At 37.1% G+C, this 21,538-nt stretch overlaps 1 protein-coding gene across 4 annotated transcripts in view; it reads left to right on the forward strand.

Annotated features, from left to right (window-relative positions):
- The window catches only part of LOC136863292 (uncharacterized), a 731,410-nt gene that overhangs the window by 565,638 nt on the left and 144,234 nt on the right, over positions 1-21,538 (forward strand). For all 4 annotated transcript variants that reach the window (XR_011017857.1, XR_011017858.1, XM_067139677.2 and 1 more), the window contains exon 16: positions 4,604-4,683. Coding sequence is in view for 2 of the 4 variants with exons in the window: in XM_067139677.2 (XP_066995778.2) it covers positions 4,604-4,683 (80 nt within the window). In the remaining 2 variants the exon portion in view is untranslated. The remainder of the gene's footprint in view (positions 1-4,603; positions 4,684-21,538) is intronic.

Genomic DNA, 21,538 nt, shown 5'->3' on the forward strand with positions numbered 1-21,538 from the left:
TGACATAAATCAAATGAAACAAATATATACGAATTGACATTAAAAACTGGAATGAAATTATGAGTAAATTTGAAAATAACTAGGTTCTAAATTCTTGCATCTTGGGTATGCTCATCATCGAGACTCTTTCATGTATTAATATTCACAGAACTGTCAGTTCTAACACTGCTAATCATTACTAATTCAATTGTAAACGGGAACTGGTAAATGTTAATCCCGTAGTCCATCAAGAAATCTATTTGAGTGATGTTAGCCGTATGCGAGTCATTGGATACCGCTGTAAATAACCACCAGCTGACGGAGAACTGTTAGATGGCGTTTCAACATCAATCAAAGTAGTAAAATGAGATGCTCTCGTGGTGTCTGTTAATTATGCTGATATGTTGTTGGACATTGTCAGGACTGCACATGAAGATGCGATTAAAACAGATACACTGTGTCTGGTATAAAATTTGCAATTCATTGCAGTGCCCATGAAGTTAACCAGAATAAATTAGATAAAATTAAATTAATTAATTGAATGAGAGTGTTAGTTAGATGGCATAGGTTATATGTGACTTACCTCTCAATATGGCATGTGGTGTGTGGCCTATTGTTGTGTGTGCTTCAGACAAACTGTTGTGAGACTCCAATAGAAAAGAAGGAGGGGGCGGCAAGGGGAGTGGGGAGGGGGAGGGAAAAGGGAGGGGTACTTAAGGCGGGGCTGAAGGATGTGGGGGAAAAGGATGGCTGCTGAGGAAAGGTGCTGTGAATATTATGAAAAAAAGAATTATGACTTGTTGGTTTGATGTTTCTGAAAATGGGAATTAGAAGGTCAAAAAGGATATTAGGCTTTTCTGAAATTTCATTAAGATCATGATTTGGGTTGAAATATTGATCTAAATGTATAAAGCAGTTTTCGGTAATATTAAGGAGGGGCCCTTTGTTGATGATTTTGAGAATTTCTATATCTTGCCTCCCCCCCCCTCCTTTTCATTTGAATCTCTCTGAAACACACACCACAATAGGCCACACACCACATGCCGTATTGAGAGGTAAGTCTCATATAACCTATGCCTCTAACTAACACACTCTCTCATTCAATTAATTAATTTGATTTTATCTAATTTATTCTGGTTAACTTCATGGGCACTGTAATGAATTGCAAATTTTATACCAGACACAATGTATCTGTTTTAACCGCATCTTCATGTGCAGTCCTGACAATGTCCAACAACATATCAGCATAATTAACAGACACCACGAGAGCATCTCATTTTATTACTTTGATTGATGTTGAAATGCCATCTAACAGTTCTCCGTCAGCTGGTGGTTATTTACAGTGGTGTCCAATGACTCGCATATGGCTAACACCACTCAAATAGATTTCTTGATGGACTACTGGATCAACATTTACCAGTTCCCGTTTACAGTTGAATTAGTAATGATTAGCAGTGTTAGAACTGACAGTTCTGTGAATATTAATACATGGAAGAGTCTCGATGATTAGCATACTCAAGATGCAAGAATTTAGAACCTAGTTATTTTCAAATTTACTCATAATTTCATCCCAGTTTTTAATGTCAATTTGTATATATTTGTTTCATTTGATTTATGTCAATTACGTGCGTGTACATTTGTCTGGTTATTAGATGTTTTACATTAAGGCTGAAGATGTCCAACCCCGGCCGAAACTAGTCCCTAATTAATGTAATGTGTAATATTGCATATTACAGTACTGAAAGGTGGACCATTACAGCATTAATTTTAATAATTAAGTTATATTGTAAATGTCCCTTAAGAAAAAGAAAAGGAAAATATAGCACTAAAATGAGGGATCTAAAATTCATGAATTCAGACTTAATATACCTGTTTGAAGATAGGGGAGGTATCAGGGATTTTATGTTCATAAACTGGAACTTTAACATACTTCCTTGATTTCAGGGAAATGCTCTATATAGAACATCGCAGCATCAGGCCATATTCCCCATCGCGTAATTACTGGCTCGAGTGGCCTTGACATGTCAGGAAGTTCTTTGTATATCTCCGCTCAAAGGTGTTTTAAGAAATACCTTCTTTACTAAAGAACTAATGTCATCTATTTGTGAAAAGCATATTCAAATAAATTCTGCCACTCTACTTAGCCCATGAGCAACACAGGTTACATGAAGCATGTTAGGATAAAGTACTGAAAGAATATGTCCTGTCTTGATCATGTAGGGTGCTGCATCACTGAACAGATCATAAATGGTAAGCTCTTGTTCATTCTACAGGCTTGAGATTAAGATCGTTAATGGTAAACCGAGCTCGATAGCTGCAGTCGCTTAAGTGCAGCCAGTATCCAGTATTTGGGAGATAGTAGGTTCGAACCCCACTGTCGGCAGCCCTGAAAATAGTTTTCCGTGGTTTCCAATTTTTACACCAGGCAAATGCTGGGGCTGTACCTTAATTAAGGCCACGGCCGCTTCCTTCCCATTCCTAGCCCTTCCCTGTCCCATCGTCGCCATAAGACCTATCTGTGTCGGTTGGACGTAAAGCAAAGTAGCAAAAAAAAAAATTTAAAAAAAATAAAATTTAATGGTAAGCTCTTGTTCATTCTTTTAATCCAAGAATGTTTGCTTTCTCCCAAATTTTTGCTGATATGATTTAGGTTTAAAAACAGTACTTTTATTTACAACCAACCAACCGATATGGATGAAAGACTGTGGAGGAATATCAAAATATTAATAAAGAAGTAAGTAGGCATACATACCTGATATTTAGGTACCTGGCAAAAAACAACACTTCTATTATTTATAAGGCAGATATATGTGTGCGTGCATATGAAAAGGGACCACGTCAGGTATTGAGATAAAGGGACTGTCGTGTTCCATAATATGTAACTAATATCATATAATTGAATTGAATGCCTCCGAAAGAAATTAAGACCTTAAATTAGCACGTAATGTTACAACATAAGATTTTGTAACTTTTCAGTAGAGCTGTTTAAAAATTTGGTTACTTGTGACACAAATAACTACTAAAATATTTGGGAGTTACGCTGGTGTTTACATTTTCATGTTCACCGGTATTCTGACATAGAATTTTTCTAACAAAAATTACCAACATATATTATTTACGGTCTAATTTTTTCATGGAGATCTATCAATACTCTCTTAGGTTTTATGACTTGCAGAAGGTCGCTGAAGACAACTTGCAACACTACTGCACTTAACAAAAATTATCACACACCTTAATGATTGTTAATCACAGCCAGCATAAGACAGCGATATGGATTTCTTTGTCAACACTACACCAGGGTGCTCTTTCGTATACACAAAGTGATGTATCTGGGCTATTTGTGGAATGTTTTTCATTCCAGCACAGAACTTGTTTTGCCAGTTATAAGTAAGAATTGTTACATTTCCAGATTCTGTGCCAACAGCAACAGGAATGATAGAGCTAGAAACCTGACAACTTTTACGGGCGACATTAATTGCATCTTCAATAACTTCACTTTCATTTATCCGGAATGCTCTCTTGAAACAACCAAAATACAAATCGGGTTGAAATTTCGTGTGTCCTACTGGCAAAAATTAAATTTTACAACTGCTGTTCTTTCCTGTCATAACTCTCCACATGAGGTATCTCATTAAGAAGACTGCATTGGTATCGGAAATGTTTGGAATAGAGAGGATGTTTATGAAACCTATTACCCTTATTAAAAGTGCCCAGCTAGGGTTTATTTATCATAAGATATCAGAGTCATCTTATCTTATGCTCGCGCAGCTATGAGCGCGAGCAAGTAAGTGTGTGGACCCTCGCTTATGATGCAAACAGTGGTCCCTTTTCTTAGTATTAAATAAACCTCATGTTTCAGCAGTGATTATTGTTGGAGGGCTTTTAAATTCACGCAGTGAGTAGATGACGGTCTAAGCAATACATAGGTATCAAAAATGAAAATTCGCCATTTTACTCCATTCAGTGGTTTTTCATGGTTGTTTTGTGAACTGTTGACCAAGAAGTGGTCAGTTTCCTTGTGCGCGTGCGTGCACACACACACACACACACACACACACACACATTCTGAAATCTACTGTGATATGAGCATTTTCTCTCATCTTTGTTCAATTCTTGACTGATGTGGTGAGTTCGCAGGTATCACAAGGAGGTAGCCTGAACGACAATGATACATGCATACTTAACTGAGCATTTCCCTTTGTTAGAGGATGAAAATGGGAGAATGGAGACACTTAACAGGGAACAAACTATGGTATGTCTTAATCTCAGCTTGTCAATATGACTTCTAGGAACTCCACATATCCTCTGGCCTTTCTTTCCTTTGGAGTTGGCCAGAGTTGGCTTGCTTTATGTGCATCTAGAATGAGAAGAATGGAAATTTATCAGAATATGCACAAATATGCACTAATGTCCAAACATGCTAAAAAAATATACTAAAAACTTTTGTCCTGCACTATTAATTCCACGAGTTTTGTCAAACCTCTGCATTTAGTCTGAGATATACCAGCTCAGTAAAGACATGCATTTGCATAGAATTCTCATATACCATTTTCTTTCTTTCTGATTTTTAGAGACCACTGTGCTGAAAATTATGATTTTTTTTTTTTTAATTTTTATTTTACAGGACTTGCAAGCTGTGGAGAATCACCTCAGCCGACTCAGCCTGTTAAATGATGATACAAGTATATTGGCTGTTGCTTTAAGGTTAGCATTTGTGACAAAAAATTCAGTATCAATAGGATAATGTATGTTCATGCATTTTAACGGTATGAGTAGCACAAACTGTACCATTTTAGTTTAATAGCACAGCACATTCAAAAGCATTTGTAAGAGAACTTTGCCTGCTACAGAGTCGTGCAGAGTCGCCCACAACGCAACACTCCCAGCCCACTCGCTTCAGCAGCCCAGCCTGTCCACTGCCTTTACTCTCCTACTGTAGTCGCTTCTCAGCCCACCAAAATACTTCGAATTCAGTATTTAAATTCAAGAGAGGGGATGTTCCATATGATCAATACATGAAGATATAAATTCAAGTCTTATATTTTACACATTAAAACACTAGTAGTAGTTTTGACCCTGAGGTGGGTCATCCTTGGCTAGATGCATAACTAATCCTTAAAAACTATAATAGCACTCTTCAGGGTAGCTTAAAAGTATAAAATATCACAGTTTGTTACTATCCATAAAATGTTCACAAGGCTGGTAAAATAGGACTTAATCTTGCTATGCACCAGAAAATTATAAAATTTATTATAGTTTTTAAGTATTATTTATTGTACCCATGTGGGATGGGCCATCTCCTCATAATTTGATACAAAATATGTAAATGATTAGAATAGTGATATATATGGGAATACATATTAGAAGCTAGGTCTGGCGGAAATATCGAGACACCTGGCATTATACTTGGGACGACTTGGAGCCAGCGAGCTTATGTAGGAACAATGGCTGGTTTATTTCGATGTCGCAAGGTTTGGCAAGTCGAGAGGTTTATTGGGACAATGTATACGAAGTATCCACTCCACGAGTTATGAAAATAGAAAGGGGGAAAATCGCCACAAAGGAGCTAATTGATACCAGGAAGTAGAGGCTGTTATTTCTGAACAAGGCCATTCACAATATGACACAGGTTCTCAGAAATGTTGCAACAAAATTTCCAAAGCCTACAGGCATATTTGTTGTCAAGTTGGTGATTGGAAATATTTAAAAGAACTGCTTCAATTTTGGCCAATTACAAAATTCTTGGTCAGCCACAGGTACACCAGCGTGACGAAGCAAAATTGAACTCCGCCTATCTTCTAAATTAATTATCATTAAAATATTCAAACCATGGAATTTCAAATGTAGGAATTTTAGGAGGTAATCACCACATTGATTGATAAGAAGTTAGATGAATTACTGATCCCGGCGGGATTGTTATTGGTCAGGATTACACCATGCCAACAGGGACGCCGATCAGCGCGCAAAAAATGGAGGACAGAAATCCATTAATATCTTCCTAATCTACGATCAAATTTGGATGATATTACGATGTGTGAGTTTTTATTATCAGACCGTTCAGTGGCATAATTTGGGACATTCAAGTTGGCTTATAAATACCGATTTCATGAAACGAACCCCCACCCCCTTGAAGTTGAACTCTGATGTACCGAACGGAGAGCCCAGCATCTATAAATACGATGGACTGGAACGACGAGAGACCAATCGAACCATACCAGATCAGACGACGGGTTGACCGAGCTGTAAGTCGAAGTTTTGTTGCTCCGTGTAATATTGTCAGCGCCGCAGTTAAAGTAGTGATTATAAATTCAAAGACGAACAGTTACATTCGTAATAATAACAGTGTTTAAGTACAAGTTAACATGACAATGATTCTTATATCATGAGAATTCAGTGTAAATAATTTCAATTATCGGCAGTTGCCGATAGCAATTTTATAAGGCATTGTGCCTGGCCTGCTATTGCAAATTGGAAGGTGAGACGGGAGACTTCTTCGTGTGCCGAACACCAAGTAAGTGCTGCGAACACTAGTCGGTGTAAATAACATTCAGGAGTGCCGGATTTGACAATCACATGTCATACCGGGTCGCATGAGACGATACTTCGTCGTGAGTATCCGGGTTCCTTGGAACGAAGAAAATTAGTGAAAGTGTAAGAGGTCTTAGGCACCGTTGAATCTAATAATGTATAATTCTTAGTAAAATATTAGTTAAGATATGTGTTGTGTGTGAGCACCCATTTCTTGACGGCCAACGGGATGACCGGCTAAAGGCGGAGATGGGCCTTGCGGCCTCTCATTCGCCAAAGTCATAGGAATTCTACCGGTGATGAGTACCAAATTTTGATTTTTTTTAATGTGGGAATGTTATCGCGCTAAGATGGGGAATTAAATTAATGATGGTTACTTAACGTAACGCATGGACCGCTTCTCAGATTCATGACTTATTTAATATAGAGGGATGGACATAACTTAGGTTAACGTAAATATGGGTTAGATCATTTAATTGATTGCTTGCTTGTTGTACATACAATTTGATTTGAATTCGTTTAATTTGTTTAGTGTGTGTGATATTAACCCAGTTTGATTTGAGTGAATTTTTTTTATCACCTCGGTGATTATTATACTTTATTATTAGGAATTAAGCATGTTGTGACAAGAAATCCAGAGACATGAAAGTGCCAGTGTATTTAGATGTGTTGTTTACGTACGGAAGGTTAAGTGATTTAATAATAATAAAATGCAGAGAATTTGCCGGTTGCTTTTTTTATGGATTACATTATCGGACTTGCAATACAATATTTAAATGTAAAACGGTGTTAAAATTCAAGCCTTAAATGAATGAATTAATAAGATAATTGAGTCATTAATGAAATGTTAATTTCTAATTGGGTCCCAAATAATGTGTTAAATAAAATTTGATTACTATTTTAGCACAATATAATTATACAATTATTTAATTAATTAGCATCCGGGTAATGGAAAATATCAGCCCGTGGGATGCAGGCAGAGAGAGAAGAATTGCGGAGGGTCCGAGATCGCACCCCGTTGAAATACATATGAGATTGATAACAGCTGCATGTTAAGTTATTGAAGCATCATAAAGGTTGATGTCCACACAAATTAACGTATGCTGGAATGGTAAATCATGACAGATGATACAAATATAAATGAAACCCATAATAATGATGATGATGATGATATTATTAGAGCCCGGAAGTTAGGCAAAATGCCTTTTTTATCTGAATGGATATATTGAAGAATCAGATAGAGATACATATGTTTTCATGCATTTAGGAAGTGTAGAGACAATTTTTATTTTGCCTTTTTTGCCTATTTTTGCTTCCGTTGCCTATTTTAAGATTTAAAGCCATGTTTTGCCATTTTTTATCATTATGCAATTTTTTTTCTGTGATTTACACATTTAAAAAAACACATAATGAATATCTCTTCATCGAAGACAAAATAGGTTGCACAAATTAAATTACATATTGCCGTCACAAATATCTATTTAGAATATTGTTCCCTGTAAATCATTTATTTGTTTTCAGGCATTCGAAAGCTTATTTTCTCAACCCATTCATTTAACCTCTAAATAGCAGAACCTTCTTTAGTGAAAGGAGTGCACAAGCATAATGAATACCAGGAAAGAGAGAGGATGACAGAAGTACGTCTCTTCTCCTTCCTCACAACCCTTTTGCTGTGACAGTGTGTAATTACCTGGTATTCCCGGTTTTTAAATGATGATAATGCAGAGGAAGGGAGGAAATCACTTCTGTCAAACATAAAATAAGCTGTTAGTCTACTGTACCATTACGTTACATTTGAGGCGGTAACTATTATGGAAATACAGCGGACAAATATGGCGCGGAGCAGCTTCAGGCGGCGTAAATGCGAACGGAATATAATCTTACAGCGAGTCGATCTTGATCAGTAGGCGGAGGTCGATATTGACCAGCAAAAGAGAAAAGAGTTTCCAAGATTGAACAACTATGGACCATGAAATAATTGAATTGATTCGATTCTCAAATACCTTGAGAAGAAAATCTGCGTGAAGGAAGAACTGTACGTCTTACGAGATAGCGAAAGAAAATCAACAAATTATAAATACTAAAGTACTTTATATATAATAAATCGAAGGAATAAACCTCCAATATTTGCAGGATACTTAAGGAATCAAAGGAAAACGCCAAGATATTGAAGTAAAGTGCGACTGCAGCCGAGTCAGATATCGACGTAAAAAAGGGGCCGAAATAGCAAAATAAGTGGCCAATCTGTACTAAGAAACGCAGAAATAACTATCTCAAGTTATAAGCAGTACCTGTTTAGGCGACATAGTTGACGAAAAGCAGACCAAAATTGAAGAAATATATAATTTAAGAGAAATATTTCTATCAGTTATAAAATATAGAAACTCAAGTACACGTATTGGAAAACCTGCAATTAATCAGAGAAATATGTATTCTACAAAATATTTGCTGTCTTTTCGTTGCATGATCCCTGGTGACGTAATGAAGCTCGCCTAAATAGATAGAGAAAGATTGCGCAAGATGAACTCAGCTCAAGCCAAGATGCCCAGCCGAATCCAGCCGTGACGTGATCCTGGGACATGATTGACTACTCCGAGATGTCCTAGTCGAGGAAGGAGCCAGCAACGGGAAAGTCAACATGAGATAAGTAATATGGTTTCGAACTTTGCATTATAAAATTCTAACTAATTGCTAGGATGTATTTATTTGAGTGCAGAAGTGCCTACAGATATATATATTAATTGCCAATAAGTGAATACTATGGTCTGGATTTAAATAATTAACCGGTGACATGTGTTATTTTAAGTAATACAAATGCAGTACTCGTGAGATATTTGTAGGTTGTTATAAACAAGATCAAAATGAGCATATCCATGTTTTAAATGCCAATCTACTTGAGAAGACCAATTTATATCGAACTATTTGTGGTTAAGAGGAATGTATGCGATGTACGTAACGTAACCTAGTTTTTATGAGCACTTGATCAGCAGACATGGCCAGTACGATTATATATTGAAAGGAATTTATTAAATATTAGGGAGTTGCAGTTTATGAATGGAAACTCAGGCTATTGGACTGTTTTGGCCGTAACACAGAGGTTATTGAAATGAAGTTGAATGTGTATTTTTTATGTATGAAGGTATCGGGAAGAATTGAAATATGAGAATTGTATAATGTTGTTAGTCTGAGGAAATGTGTATTGTTCTCTGCGTAAGCAAAGCCTAGATGAGGTTATTGCGAGTTTCTGTGTCGGTTACGGTTTTTAATATAGAGGTTAACAATGCAAGAGATGTAATTAGGTCATGTTTATGTGAATGTATGTTACAGTCCAAGCGTTGTATGGTCGACAAATAGCATTGATGCCAGACATATCGCTAGGTTATTTGAGTATTACATGCATTATAATCTGAATATACGTACAGATTGAAGGAACATCGCATAACTAAATATACGTCTTAATATGTGAATGTAGATCGGTAAAGTAGGTTTTTAACCTAATTTTGGCACAGCGGTGAATAACTTGAGAGTTGGTTTTATATGCAATGGCACATATTTATGAAAACATTTGGCATGACTTTCGTGACTACAACTGATTGATTATCTTAATGGTGGCACTCAATAGTAAGAATACTTGAGTTAATCTTGCACATATGAAAGTATATTATTATAATAAGCTTGATATCAGTATCGATAGGTACATTTATAGTTGCATTGATATATATACTGTATATATATATATATTTTTTTTTGAAACCATAATTTAGAAACATATTACTTATCTCATGTCGTGAAGAAGTTATAATGAAAATCCAAACCAAAATTTCAAATGAGAATCCAGAGGATGTCCCAAAGCTAGCCCAAATAATACTAACAGGAAGATATACCACTCCCTCCATGATGAATAAAGAATTATCCCTCTCTTACCCCATGAAACATATTAAAATAATGAATATGGTTATATGACCGGATGATATTCAGTTTAATGAATATAATATGATGAATTCAATTATGTTTACCATGATGATTACGAGTTCAAGAATGATATTATAATATGAATCCAATTTCTTTTCACTATTGCTGATAATTTAATTCCTATTTCAATTATAAAATATTAGCATGCTAATAAATTAGATCTAGGCTTATATATGTGTTTCTTTTCTCGAAGTAACTTGTAATACGTAATAATAGGATTGTATTAGAGCTATTGAAGGTTAGATATGCTGTATAATGAACATCATATTGGGTTTTTACCTACTTGCGGGGGAATTGAATGATTGATTAGAATCATGACTACTCTTCAACGGAACCTACAACTGTTTTGTATAATTTGAGAGTTTAATGAGATGTTTTACCCTGAGAACCGAATGTATACCTCCGACCATCGTACTTATTCATGCGAGAGACCCCCGTTTACATGATAGATATCTTAGATTTTTTTTTTGTTTTTTTTTGCTAGGGGCTTTACGTCGCACCGACACAGTTAGGTCTTATGGCGACGATGGGATAGGAAAGGCCTAGGAGTTGGAAGGAAGCGGCCGTGGCCTTAATTAAGGTACAGCCCCATCATTTGCCTGGTGTGAAAATGGGAAACCACGGAAAACCATCTTCAGGGCTGCTGATAGTGGGATTCGAACCTACTATCTCCCGAATGCAAGCTCACAGCCGCGCGCCTCTACGCGCACGGCCAACTCGCCCGGTAGATATCTTAGTTTTGGGTCATTTGCAGCCGAGGCATGATATTATGATCACCCAACGAGAGTTATATGAGTAGATAGGTACCGATGACAGGAGAGTTGATGGTTGGAAAGGTGTACTACTGTTGAACTTGTTAAAGGCAACTCGGGTGTTCGCGTTTACTTATTTATCATGCCGAAATTTTCATCGTTGCGTGGTAAATTACATGGCTATGTTCGCGAATTCGGTTCGGATACACTTTCTACTGATAGAGCTATATTCTTTTGCAAAATCTGTGAAAAAAATCTATTAATCATAAGAAAAGTACTTTATAATTCAACATTTTGCAACAACAAAACATAAGTCTAGGTTAAATATTGTTGACCCTAAGATCAATTTAATATCAGCAGCCGTTACAACATCCAGCAGGCAATCTCAGTTTTCCCTGGATCTATGTAAAGCTTTCTTGGACTCCAGAATTCCGTTCTGGAAACTTGAAAAATCAATCCCTCAGGAAGTTTCTGCAGAAGTACACTAAAGAAGAAGTTCTGTCAGAATCCACATTAAGAAAAAACATACTTGAATATCTCCTTTGAAGAGACTCTGCAGAGGATTCAAAGCAGAGTTGCAGAAAAGATGATCTGGATCTCCATTGATGAAACTACTGATGCAATGGGACGTTACATGGCCAACGTCATCGTTGGAACTATGGAAGCAAAGCAAACTGACCTATCATCAGTATTTCTTTTGGTGACAGAAGAGATGGAGGGAGCAAATGGTTCCACAGTGGCACAGTTGTTCACAAATTCATTAATGTTACTCTGTCCGGATGGAATACGGCATGATGATGTCCTACTTTTTGTCACAGATGCGGAACCTTACATGAAAGAAGCAGCTACAGCCTTGAAAGTTCTCTTTCCTAAAATGCTCACCTCATATGTCTAGCCCATGGACTGCCAGAATTGATGAAGAGATAAGAAGTTTGTATCCTCATGTGGATAAGTTAGTTTCAAATACCAAGAAAATCTTCCTAAAATCACCCTTCCGAATCCAGGTTTACGAGGACGTGGCACCAGAGTTCCCTTTACCTCCACAGACAGTTCTCACCAGATGGAGAATCTGGATCTCAGCAGTCATATATTACAGCAACAATTTGGACAAGATACGTGAGGTACTTCATGCCGTATCAGCAGACGAAGTTGCTTCAGTTCACGAGGTAAGAAAGTTGTTGGACCATGAAGAGCTCATTAATGATCTGGCATTTATAACAGCACATTATAGTGTGATACCAGAAGCAATCTTGAAGTTGGAGAAAGGAAATGATTCACTGGTATAATCTATGGCGATCTTCGAAGATGCAGTAAATCAACTGCTGCAAGGACCAGGAGAAAAAGGAAGCAGTGTTAGTGAGAAGTGTAAATGTGTTCTGAGTGCTAATGTGGACATTGAAAAAAATGAAGAACATTCATGATGTTGTGAAAGGTGGAAATTCTGTTTTAACTGGCATGTGTCCTTCCAAAATAGCTTGTTTCAAATTTGCGCCAATCACTTCGGTGAAAGTAGAAAGTTCCTTTTCCATGATGAAAAACATTCTTTCTGACAAGCATCTGTCTTTGAGAGATGATAATTTGAAAAAGCACCTTGTTGTTGATTCTAACCAAAGAATGTAAGAGTAAGTTTGCTAATTATGTGGTAAATTGATAATGAAGAAATGAATGAGTATTTAAAATACATATTTTCATTAATAATGAGTGTGATTCCTCTTTGCTTTCACTCCTAATAAATGCCTATTTTAATTACAGTACTGCCTATTTTCAGTATTTCGAGTGCCTTTAACCAAAAACAAATGCCTAACTTCCGGGCTCTAATTATTATTATATAATTATTATTATTATTATTATTATTATTATTATTATTATTATTATTATTATTATTATTATTATAGACCCATAAATTTGACCGTATTAATGAAGGGACGATGTTGAACATATTAATGAGAAAAGTAGCTAAATATTTAACACTGGTAATAATAATCGTAATGTTATTGTGTTGACAAATGATAGTAACCAAAATAATAATAATAATAATAATAATAATAATAATAATTGATTACCAGTAAACACGACCAGTATATTGAAACGTCTACGGACGTGAACAAATCATAACCCTAATAATAATAATAATAATAATAATAATAATAATAATAATGAATGTGGTCGCCGTGAGTCGGCTTGTTTCTGACCCACAGATTAGATTTCTCTTTGAGGCTTACATTCATAAAAGTGCAAATGGGACCACAGGCGATAAATAATTATGTGAGATTAGTGGTAAACCTTCCGATACTTTCATTCACAATTGGAATTCAGGAAAAGTTCAACCTAATCAATAAAATGTGTGTCGTATAAGCTGTGTACAACACATTATTTATTAGTTTAGAGTACCAGTTTCGACGCATAGTAGTGTCATCTTCAGCTTAAAGTTACAAGATGGGCAGGATACATAACATATTACTGTATACAATATACATGCAATGCAAAGTACAATGGTTACAATTTTACATTTAGGACTAAATAAACATTGATGAAATATGATGGAGTGATGTAACGCATTCCAGGTGTTATAGTCTAGTATGGTACATTGGTGTTGTATAATAAAAGTTGGTGATTGAGAGTAAAAATCTTGATGTATATGATGATGAAGTAAAATTAATGTCCACACTTCTAATAATAATAATAATAATAATAATAATAATAATAATAACAATGTTTGCTTTACGTCCCACTAACTACTCTTTTACGGTTTTTGGAGACGCCAAGGTACCAGAATTTAGTCCCGCAGGAGTTCTTTTACGTGCCATCGCAAGGCTGACGTATTTGAGCACCTTCAAATACCACCGGACTGAGCCAGGATCAAACCTGCCAAGTTGGGGTCAGAAGGTCAGCGCCTTAACCATCTGAGCCACTCAGCCTGGCCACACTTCTATTAATATCAATGAAGATATAAGTCAAGGTCCAGCATAATGTATAATTGACAAGGCCATCTGATATTTGTTTTTAGCCAGTACCCCTTAAGTTGGGTGGTTGAATGAGGTTGAATTTAAATTAAAGTTGTCTCAGCTCAATATAGATAGTGAAGCCTAAAAAGAAAGAAAAACTAAGTTAGTAAAGCAGATTGCTTGAAATAGGGGTGAAGCAAATTCGTGGCTGCATGTGACAGAATATGGGACTCGCCTTGTTCAGCGTACTTGTGTGTTGTGAGAAGAAGTGTGGACTGAGCGTGGATGGGCGTGAGTGAGTTGGGTGTGTGGTAGAGGGTAGGTGGGCGGGGCAGAGAGAGGGAAGGGTGGGTGGAAGGGAGAAAGGGAGGAGAAGTGGTGGGAAGGTGAGGTTTAAAGCGGGTCAGGGGGATGGAGCGGCGGCAGTGTGCAGCGCAGGAGAGTGTTGTGCAAAGCGTAAAAGATCGGAAGGACATTTGATTGCTTTTAAGTCTTGCAAAAAGTAAAATGCAAGACCGTAACGGGTCACATGGCCCAATACTTGGAAGGAAGATGATGATGATGGTTTTAATGCCTCTAAAGACTTTGATTAAGAAGTCAAAAAGAATGTTAGGTTTTTCTGATATTTTGTTGAGGTTTAGATTGGGATTGAAAAATTGCTCTAAATGAATAAAACGGTTTCCTGTAACGGCGAGCAAGGGGCCTTTGTTTATGTTCGTAAGCATTTCTCGATGTTGTTCTATGGTACTAAAATTGTGTTTTGAGTCATGGATGTGCTGGCCTATTGCCGAAAAGCTATTATACTTGATGGCATTGACGCATTCAAGGTATCTAACTTTAAAACTTCTCCCGGTCTGTCCGATGTATGAGGAGAAACAATTGTTGCATCTGAAACGATAGACACCTGACTTTGTAAAAATGTCGGATTTGTTTATTGACCTGGAATTGTGCACTATTTCCATATTTCTATTGTTAGTTCTGTATGTAATTTTGATATTATTTTTCTTAAAGATGTTGGTTACACTGTGTATATTTTCACTGAAGGTGAAGGTGGCATATAGGACGGGGTTCGGTCTTTCTTCAGATAATGTTGACTTTGGTCTGTGTTTGCATTTGTTGATGATACGTTCTATGAAAGAGAAATTATATCCGTTATATTTAGCGATGGAACCTATGGTGTTCAATTCTTTCTTTAGATTTTCCTCGGATAACAGTATTTTTAGTGCTCGGTCTACCATACTGTAGTAAGTGGCGCACTTTTTGTGTGTGTTTTTTTTTCTCTTCTGATAGTTGTCGCTGTTTGTGTTGGTTTTCTATAGATATTATATTTCAGTCAGGAAGATAGTCTCTTAATTGTGAGGTCTAAAAAATTGAGTTGTTGGATTCAGACTCCAATGTGAATTTTATTTGAGAATCTATGCTGTTTAGGTTGTTAAGGGTAGTAGCTGCATTTACTGTTCTATCATCCAGAATAACCAGGGTGTCGTCACATATCTGGACCAAAATAATATCTTTGAGAAGATGTTATTGTTATTAATTGCCGTGTACTCTAGGGAATCTATGTATATCTCCGCCACAATCCCCGAGGCCGGCAACCCCATAGCCGGTCCATCTTGTTGATATATGCATTTATCAAATGTGAAATAGGTACTTGTTGTTAACCACTAATTTTAGGACCTGCATGAAATCTTGGATCTCAGGTTTACTTAGCCCACTATGTGCATTTAGGTTATTATGGATAAAGGGAAAGAGTTCTTTAGTGTTAATGCTGGGATACATATTGTTGATATCAAATGAATGAATGGTGTGAAAAGGTTGTATTTTGAATTTGTCCAATTTTTTATTAATTCAATAGTGTTTTTTACGGATTTATTTGACTGGAATTTATAATTTTTACTATGGAATTTCTGAATGAATTGGGCCAATTTATATAATGGGGTAGGTCTATAATTGAAGGGTACACGCGAAAAGGGAGGAATGTCATAATTTCTACAAACTGAGATAATTCAATTTGAAAGTTTCAACCTTTAATACTGTCTACAATAATACATGTACATAGAGTATTATATTATGTAAGGTTAGCCTAATGTATTGGTATTGTACATAGGTAATAATGAAAATGTAGAATTAAGTTTTATAATTTAAAAAAGTGGAAAATGAAGTAAATACACATTTGTCACGAAAATAAAGGGGAATGTCAGTCTTATGAACACATTATCACGGAAATAAGGAGGAATGTCTCTTTTAACAAAACCTAACAAATAACATAATTACCCTGTCAATTAATAGTGAGGAAGTGTATCAAAGAAGGATCTTCCTTCTGGACCACAAAATGATCTAAGGACGTGCAGATCAGAAACTTTTGCTGCAGAGATGGGATGTAAACCTGAAATAGAAATAAATTACAAATTTAAAATCTCAATATTCCCAGCATGTTTGCAAATGTAGAGATAACTTCTTGTACACCAACTCTTGTACTTACATTCATAAGATGACTCTGGAAGAACGAAGTGTGGAGTTGATCTTGGTGCATTTACAACAGGTCTTTCCCAATGGCCATTGTAACTGTCTCTGTATTCCACGAATCATGGAGGCTCAATGGAGATGACATGTTCCCTTATAGGTCTAGTTTTAAAAGGGCAAACTTTTCTGTACAAGGGAGTCAAAAACGTGGTCCATTGACGAATCATTGGTTGATCAACTTTGATTACATGGAAAAGGAAGGGCTTATTTCTGGCACTCCTAAAATGATCCATCCAGTCTTCTGGCGTTTCAGCTGCAAATTTCTGATTAATGTTTCTATCGCACTCTAAGTACGAGTGCCCATGAATTGGAAATACTATTTTCACAGAATCGAGGTGTTTGGCATGATGTACTACAAAGTGGAGAAATCTGAAAACACTCCAGTTCTTGTTCTGTTCACATGCAGAATCACAGAAGATCGTGAATTGTTTTTATCTCGTCACCAAGTTCACAAAATACAAAATGATGTAACATAGAACACACTTCATCTGATTCTTTATGTGCAACAGTCTCCGGGTGTGGATAGAATACCAAGTGTCCACTTGACAAAACATGTATATTGAAGGAGAACTGTGAGAGCTGTCTACGGTAATATGCGTCGTTAGTGGATAAATTAGGTATGCATAAATTCTTTTGGAAATCCATTGCTACTGCTTTCCTATCACAATCTTTCTTGGAAGTGAGCCTCGCAAGTAGTTTATGTGTATAAAACTGTTCAGCTTTTTTAAGATGCAATTTGTTTTGAACGCCTAAATCATATAATTGAGCTCCAATTTCCGTACGCTCTGCACAATCTTTGTTAAGTGATTCTATTTTTGACATTCTAATTTTAACCTTAGCTGCATAAGTGTCGCATGTACTGTGAGGATATCCAAAACTTATATTACATTTCTTACAGAATACTTTCCAGTACGTTTCATATGACACAGGACTATTGGGATTCTTCTCCATAACTCAACTCGGCGTCATGTAAAACAGTGCTGCCGCATACCAAGCTGACATTCCCCTTTTGTTTCTTGTTCTGTGATGACATTCCCCTTTCATCAATTGTACATGTATTCTGAAACTTGTTATATTTCCGTGACTGTTCCCTTTACTTGGTTGGATATTGTCTTAAACTATTCTCATGACCATAAGTATGTATGGATAGTGTTAATTCATTTTTTGTTTTAGATTGATATTCCCCCTTTTTCCCGTGTACCCTTAAATTAATGAAGGGGCGTTTGGGGACGTCTGTCTTATGGATTTTGCGGAAAGCTTTGGCGGTCGGTACACCGGGATTCATATTAAGTAATCGTGTTTTTTCTTGTTCTGTAAAAAGGAATGATGTGTTTTTTAGAGTTTGTTTTAAGAGGCATTGAATTTGCTGGGTCGGATCTTTTTTAACTATGCAGAAGGAGCCATTATTGAAGAAACTTTTTTCTTTTTTCTTTCAATATAATCGGTTTTATCCATGACGACGGTCGTATTGCCCTTGTCGGCTTTTGTAATAATAAGGTCATGATCTTTAACTTTCTTCTTGAACTTGGTGATATGTTCTCGTTCAGCGAAAATTTCTTTGTATACGTTGCTATTAGTAGGTGTTGTTTTGTTTTTAGATTCTGAATTTTGTTTAGTTTCCTTTTGACATCCAATCTGACCTCGTCCTGTAAGTCTGAAGGCATTTTGTTTATGGCTGTTTCTGATTCTATGACTGTGTGGTAACAATGTTAACATTGTTTAAGTTTGGCCAATTGTGTTTTGGACCTTTTTCAGGGATCTCAATCTCCTTGTCTTATGGTTTTATTTTTGTCAAGTTAACTTGGAGGGTGAAATCGTTCTGTTAAAGAATCTTGGTTACTGAGTTTATTAGAAGTTTTTGTGGTTGGTCTGTTAAACCTTGCATTGTTCTTGAGATTATTGAGCTGCTTCTCGTGTGTTGATTGTTTTTGAGCTAGTATGTTAAATAGTTTGTCCGCGACTTTTGTGTGAAATATGTCCCATTGAGCTTTGAAAAGTAGGTACACTATCTAAAGGTGTGTCTCATATACTGTAGTTTGTTGTTCTGCACCCGTTTCAATACGAGCCCATTGAAAGCGTATCTTGGCATCGATTAGATTTATTTTGTAAACGAGGGACAAGGAAATAAATCTTATACAGCGAACGGAGAGAGAGCCCGGGTTTGACGTGCAAGTGTTTTCGACGAAGAGTTAAAATGTCAACCCAGCCATAAATTGTCGTGAGGACTGACCGGGAAGAACAACATGCTAGTTGGGGACTAGGAAAAACAATTGACCAGGAGGAAACAATGCACTCTATCCAGCTTCACGGTTAAAAGTAGTGTGATGGAAGTGTCATAAAAACAATTGAAAATGAACGCAATTGAGCCACGTGATACATTCACAACAGATCTGAACTAACGTCAAAAACACAGAGTGGAGGCCCAGAAAATATGGCCAACCTCGAACAATAGTAGAAAGTCTAACCCGAGCCCACAGGAACGGGAAGAATAGAGTTAAGTGCAAGGAATCACAACTGAGCAGCCAATGAGGAAAAGCCTCATGTAAATTATCCTTGTAGGAACGGTTGAGGCCAAGAGAAACCAAAATGAAGAATATACTGGAGGGAGAGAACAGAGTTAATAAATTTAGCTGCGCAGGACATGGAAAGACACTCTTTAATCCTTAGTGGTATCATAATCGCATTCGTAGTCTTATCGACATCAGAATTCTTAGTACTATCGGTCTTAGCATCATTCGTCGAACAGTTTATTTCTCGTTCTCAGATTGTCAGACTCTTGTACTTGTGAATCGGCAAGCGAGTTCGTGTCACTTTGGACGTCTCACTGGTACACTCTACTTATTGACTGGTGACGTTCGTATTTACAGAGAGATTCATTGAGACGCCGGTATATTGTGTTAATATTTAGATATCTCTTTACCTCGTGTCAGAGAGTTGTTTAGGCACTCTGAATCTCACGTGCGGGAAACGCAGTCATCTGAACTTGTAATAAAATAATAATCCGAGTAACAGTCGTTCTTAATCAGAGTTATCATTTCACAGGCGAGTCGATCGGAACATGTGCGACAGTGGAAGGCTATTGTTCACAGCATAAAGTGACAAACGTGTGCTTGACCGACGTCGAGGTCAAAATCTTGTCCCAGAAATACAGAACAGTGTTAATCGGCAGTGCGGGAAATGTTCTGTCGGGCGACCGCGGCGCGAACGAACGGGTAGACCCATGAACTGTGAGCAGAGGGAGAGATAGACAATGTTAGCACCTAAATTTAGTACCAGTACCAATTCTAGGATGCTGTAGTAGCCACACAAACTCAGGAGCTCAGTTACATATAAATCATAAGGTGACCATAATTTTATAGTGTCACTAGGCTACCTACGAGACATCATTGATGTAGATGTTGATTTCCATAGGGAACCTAAAATATTTGTCCTGAATGAGTAAATTTATAATACCAATATAATGGTCCGTTATTGGACATTATAAATTTTTCAGCTAACTCATTCTTGGTTGCCCGCGTTTCGCCCTCGTGTGCTAAGTTAGGCTCGTCAGTTGGGACTTAGCACACCACCCAAGACGCAAGGCTAGTGCATACCGTGGAGGCCACTGCATAGGCTACTTGAAGCCACCAGCAGTGCCAATGCACTATGAGAGCTATGTGTCATTTCCAAAAATTGATGCCTGCCTGGCCATCAAATGATGTAGATGTTGATTCCCATAGGGAACCTAAAATATTTGTCCTGAATGAGTAAATTTATAATACCAATATAATGGTCCGTTATTGGACATTATAAATTTTTCAGCTAACTCATTCTTGGTTGCCCGCGTTTCGCCCTCGTGTGCTAAGTTAGGCTCGTCAGTTGGGACTTAGCACACCACCCAAGACGCAAGGCTAGTGCATACCATGGAGGCCACTGCATAGGCTACTTGAAGCCACCAGCAGTGCCAATGCACTATGAGAGCTATGTCTCTCATTTCCAAAAGACAACATCCAAGAGACATCATTGCACGAGATATTCCAGAGATGCAGCCTCAGGAGCAACCTATCCAGGACGAGGGCGCGACAATGGAGAACAGCAGCTGGACCAAAGGGAAGACGGAACTGATATCTGGACATCCTACGCCCACTACAGTGATGGCTTAAACGGGATGGGGCCGCCCGATCCAAAGCAAGGAGTGACCTGAAGGCTGAGTAGCAAACATACCATTTTAATTATGTAGTACTTTACGTAGATATTTAGAGGGATTTGTAAATCGTAGTTTTAATTTGTGGAATTTTGTATTTCTAAGAGGCAATTGCCAGTAACGTAAGAGTAAAAGCTAGAATTGGTAAATGAATCGACCCATTACATCTCATTTCATCTTGTTTTGTGTGGGAACTTAGAATGCATGTCATTTGGAAATAAAATATAAATAAGGGTCAAATCAATGTGGATAATTACATTTCATTCAGCGATAGTTTTTCCTTTCTTAATAAACGCGCAGACAATCCTCAAAATACAATGTCAAGCCTAGTGTAATCCAGTAGTATGCACGCTTTGAAATGAATGAGGACATGCACAGATATGTGTGATTTTCTACGTATGCTAGAGAATGAAAGTGATTGTTACATGTATGTTGTCAGTTCTTCAATCCTTATCAGGAGTAGAATCACCGAGAGAATTCAAAGTGTTAAATTAAATTGGTGAGATGTTCGGCCGTCAAATGTGTGTTGAGAAGTGTTAACATTCAGCATCTAGGAATGAACCAAGTAGTCGGATGTAAATTTACTTGCTTACTTACTTAATCCGGTCCTCTTGTACCATGAGGTGTCGAGGATACGAGAGATCTCCATCTACTCC

The sequence above is a fragment of the Anabrus simplex genome, chromosome 2 (genome assembly GCF_040414725.1).
Source record: "Anabrus simplex isolate iqAnaSimp1 chromosome 2, ASM4041472v1, whole genome shotgun sequence".
NCBI classification, from domain to species: Eukaryota; Metazoa; Arthropoda; class Insecta; order Orthoptera; family Tettigoniidae; genus Anabrus; species Anabrus simplex.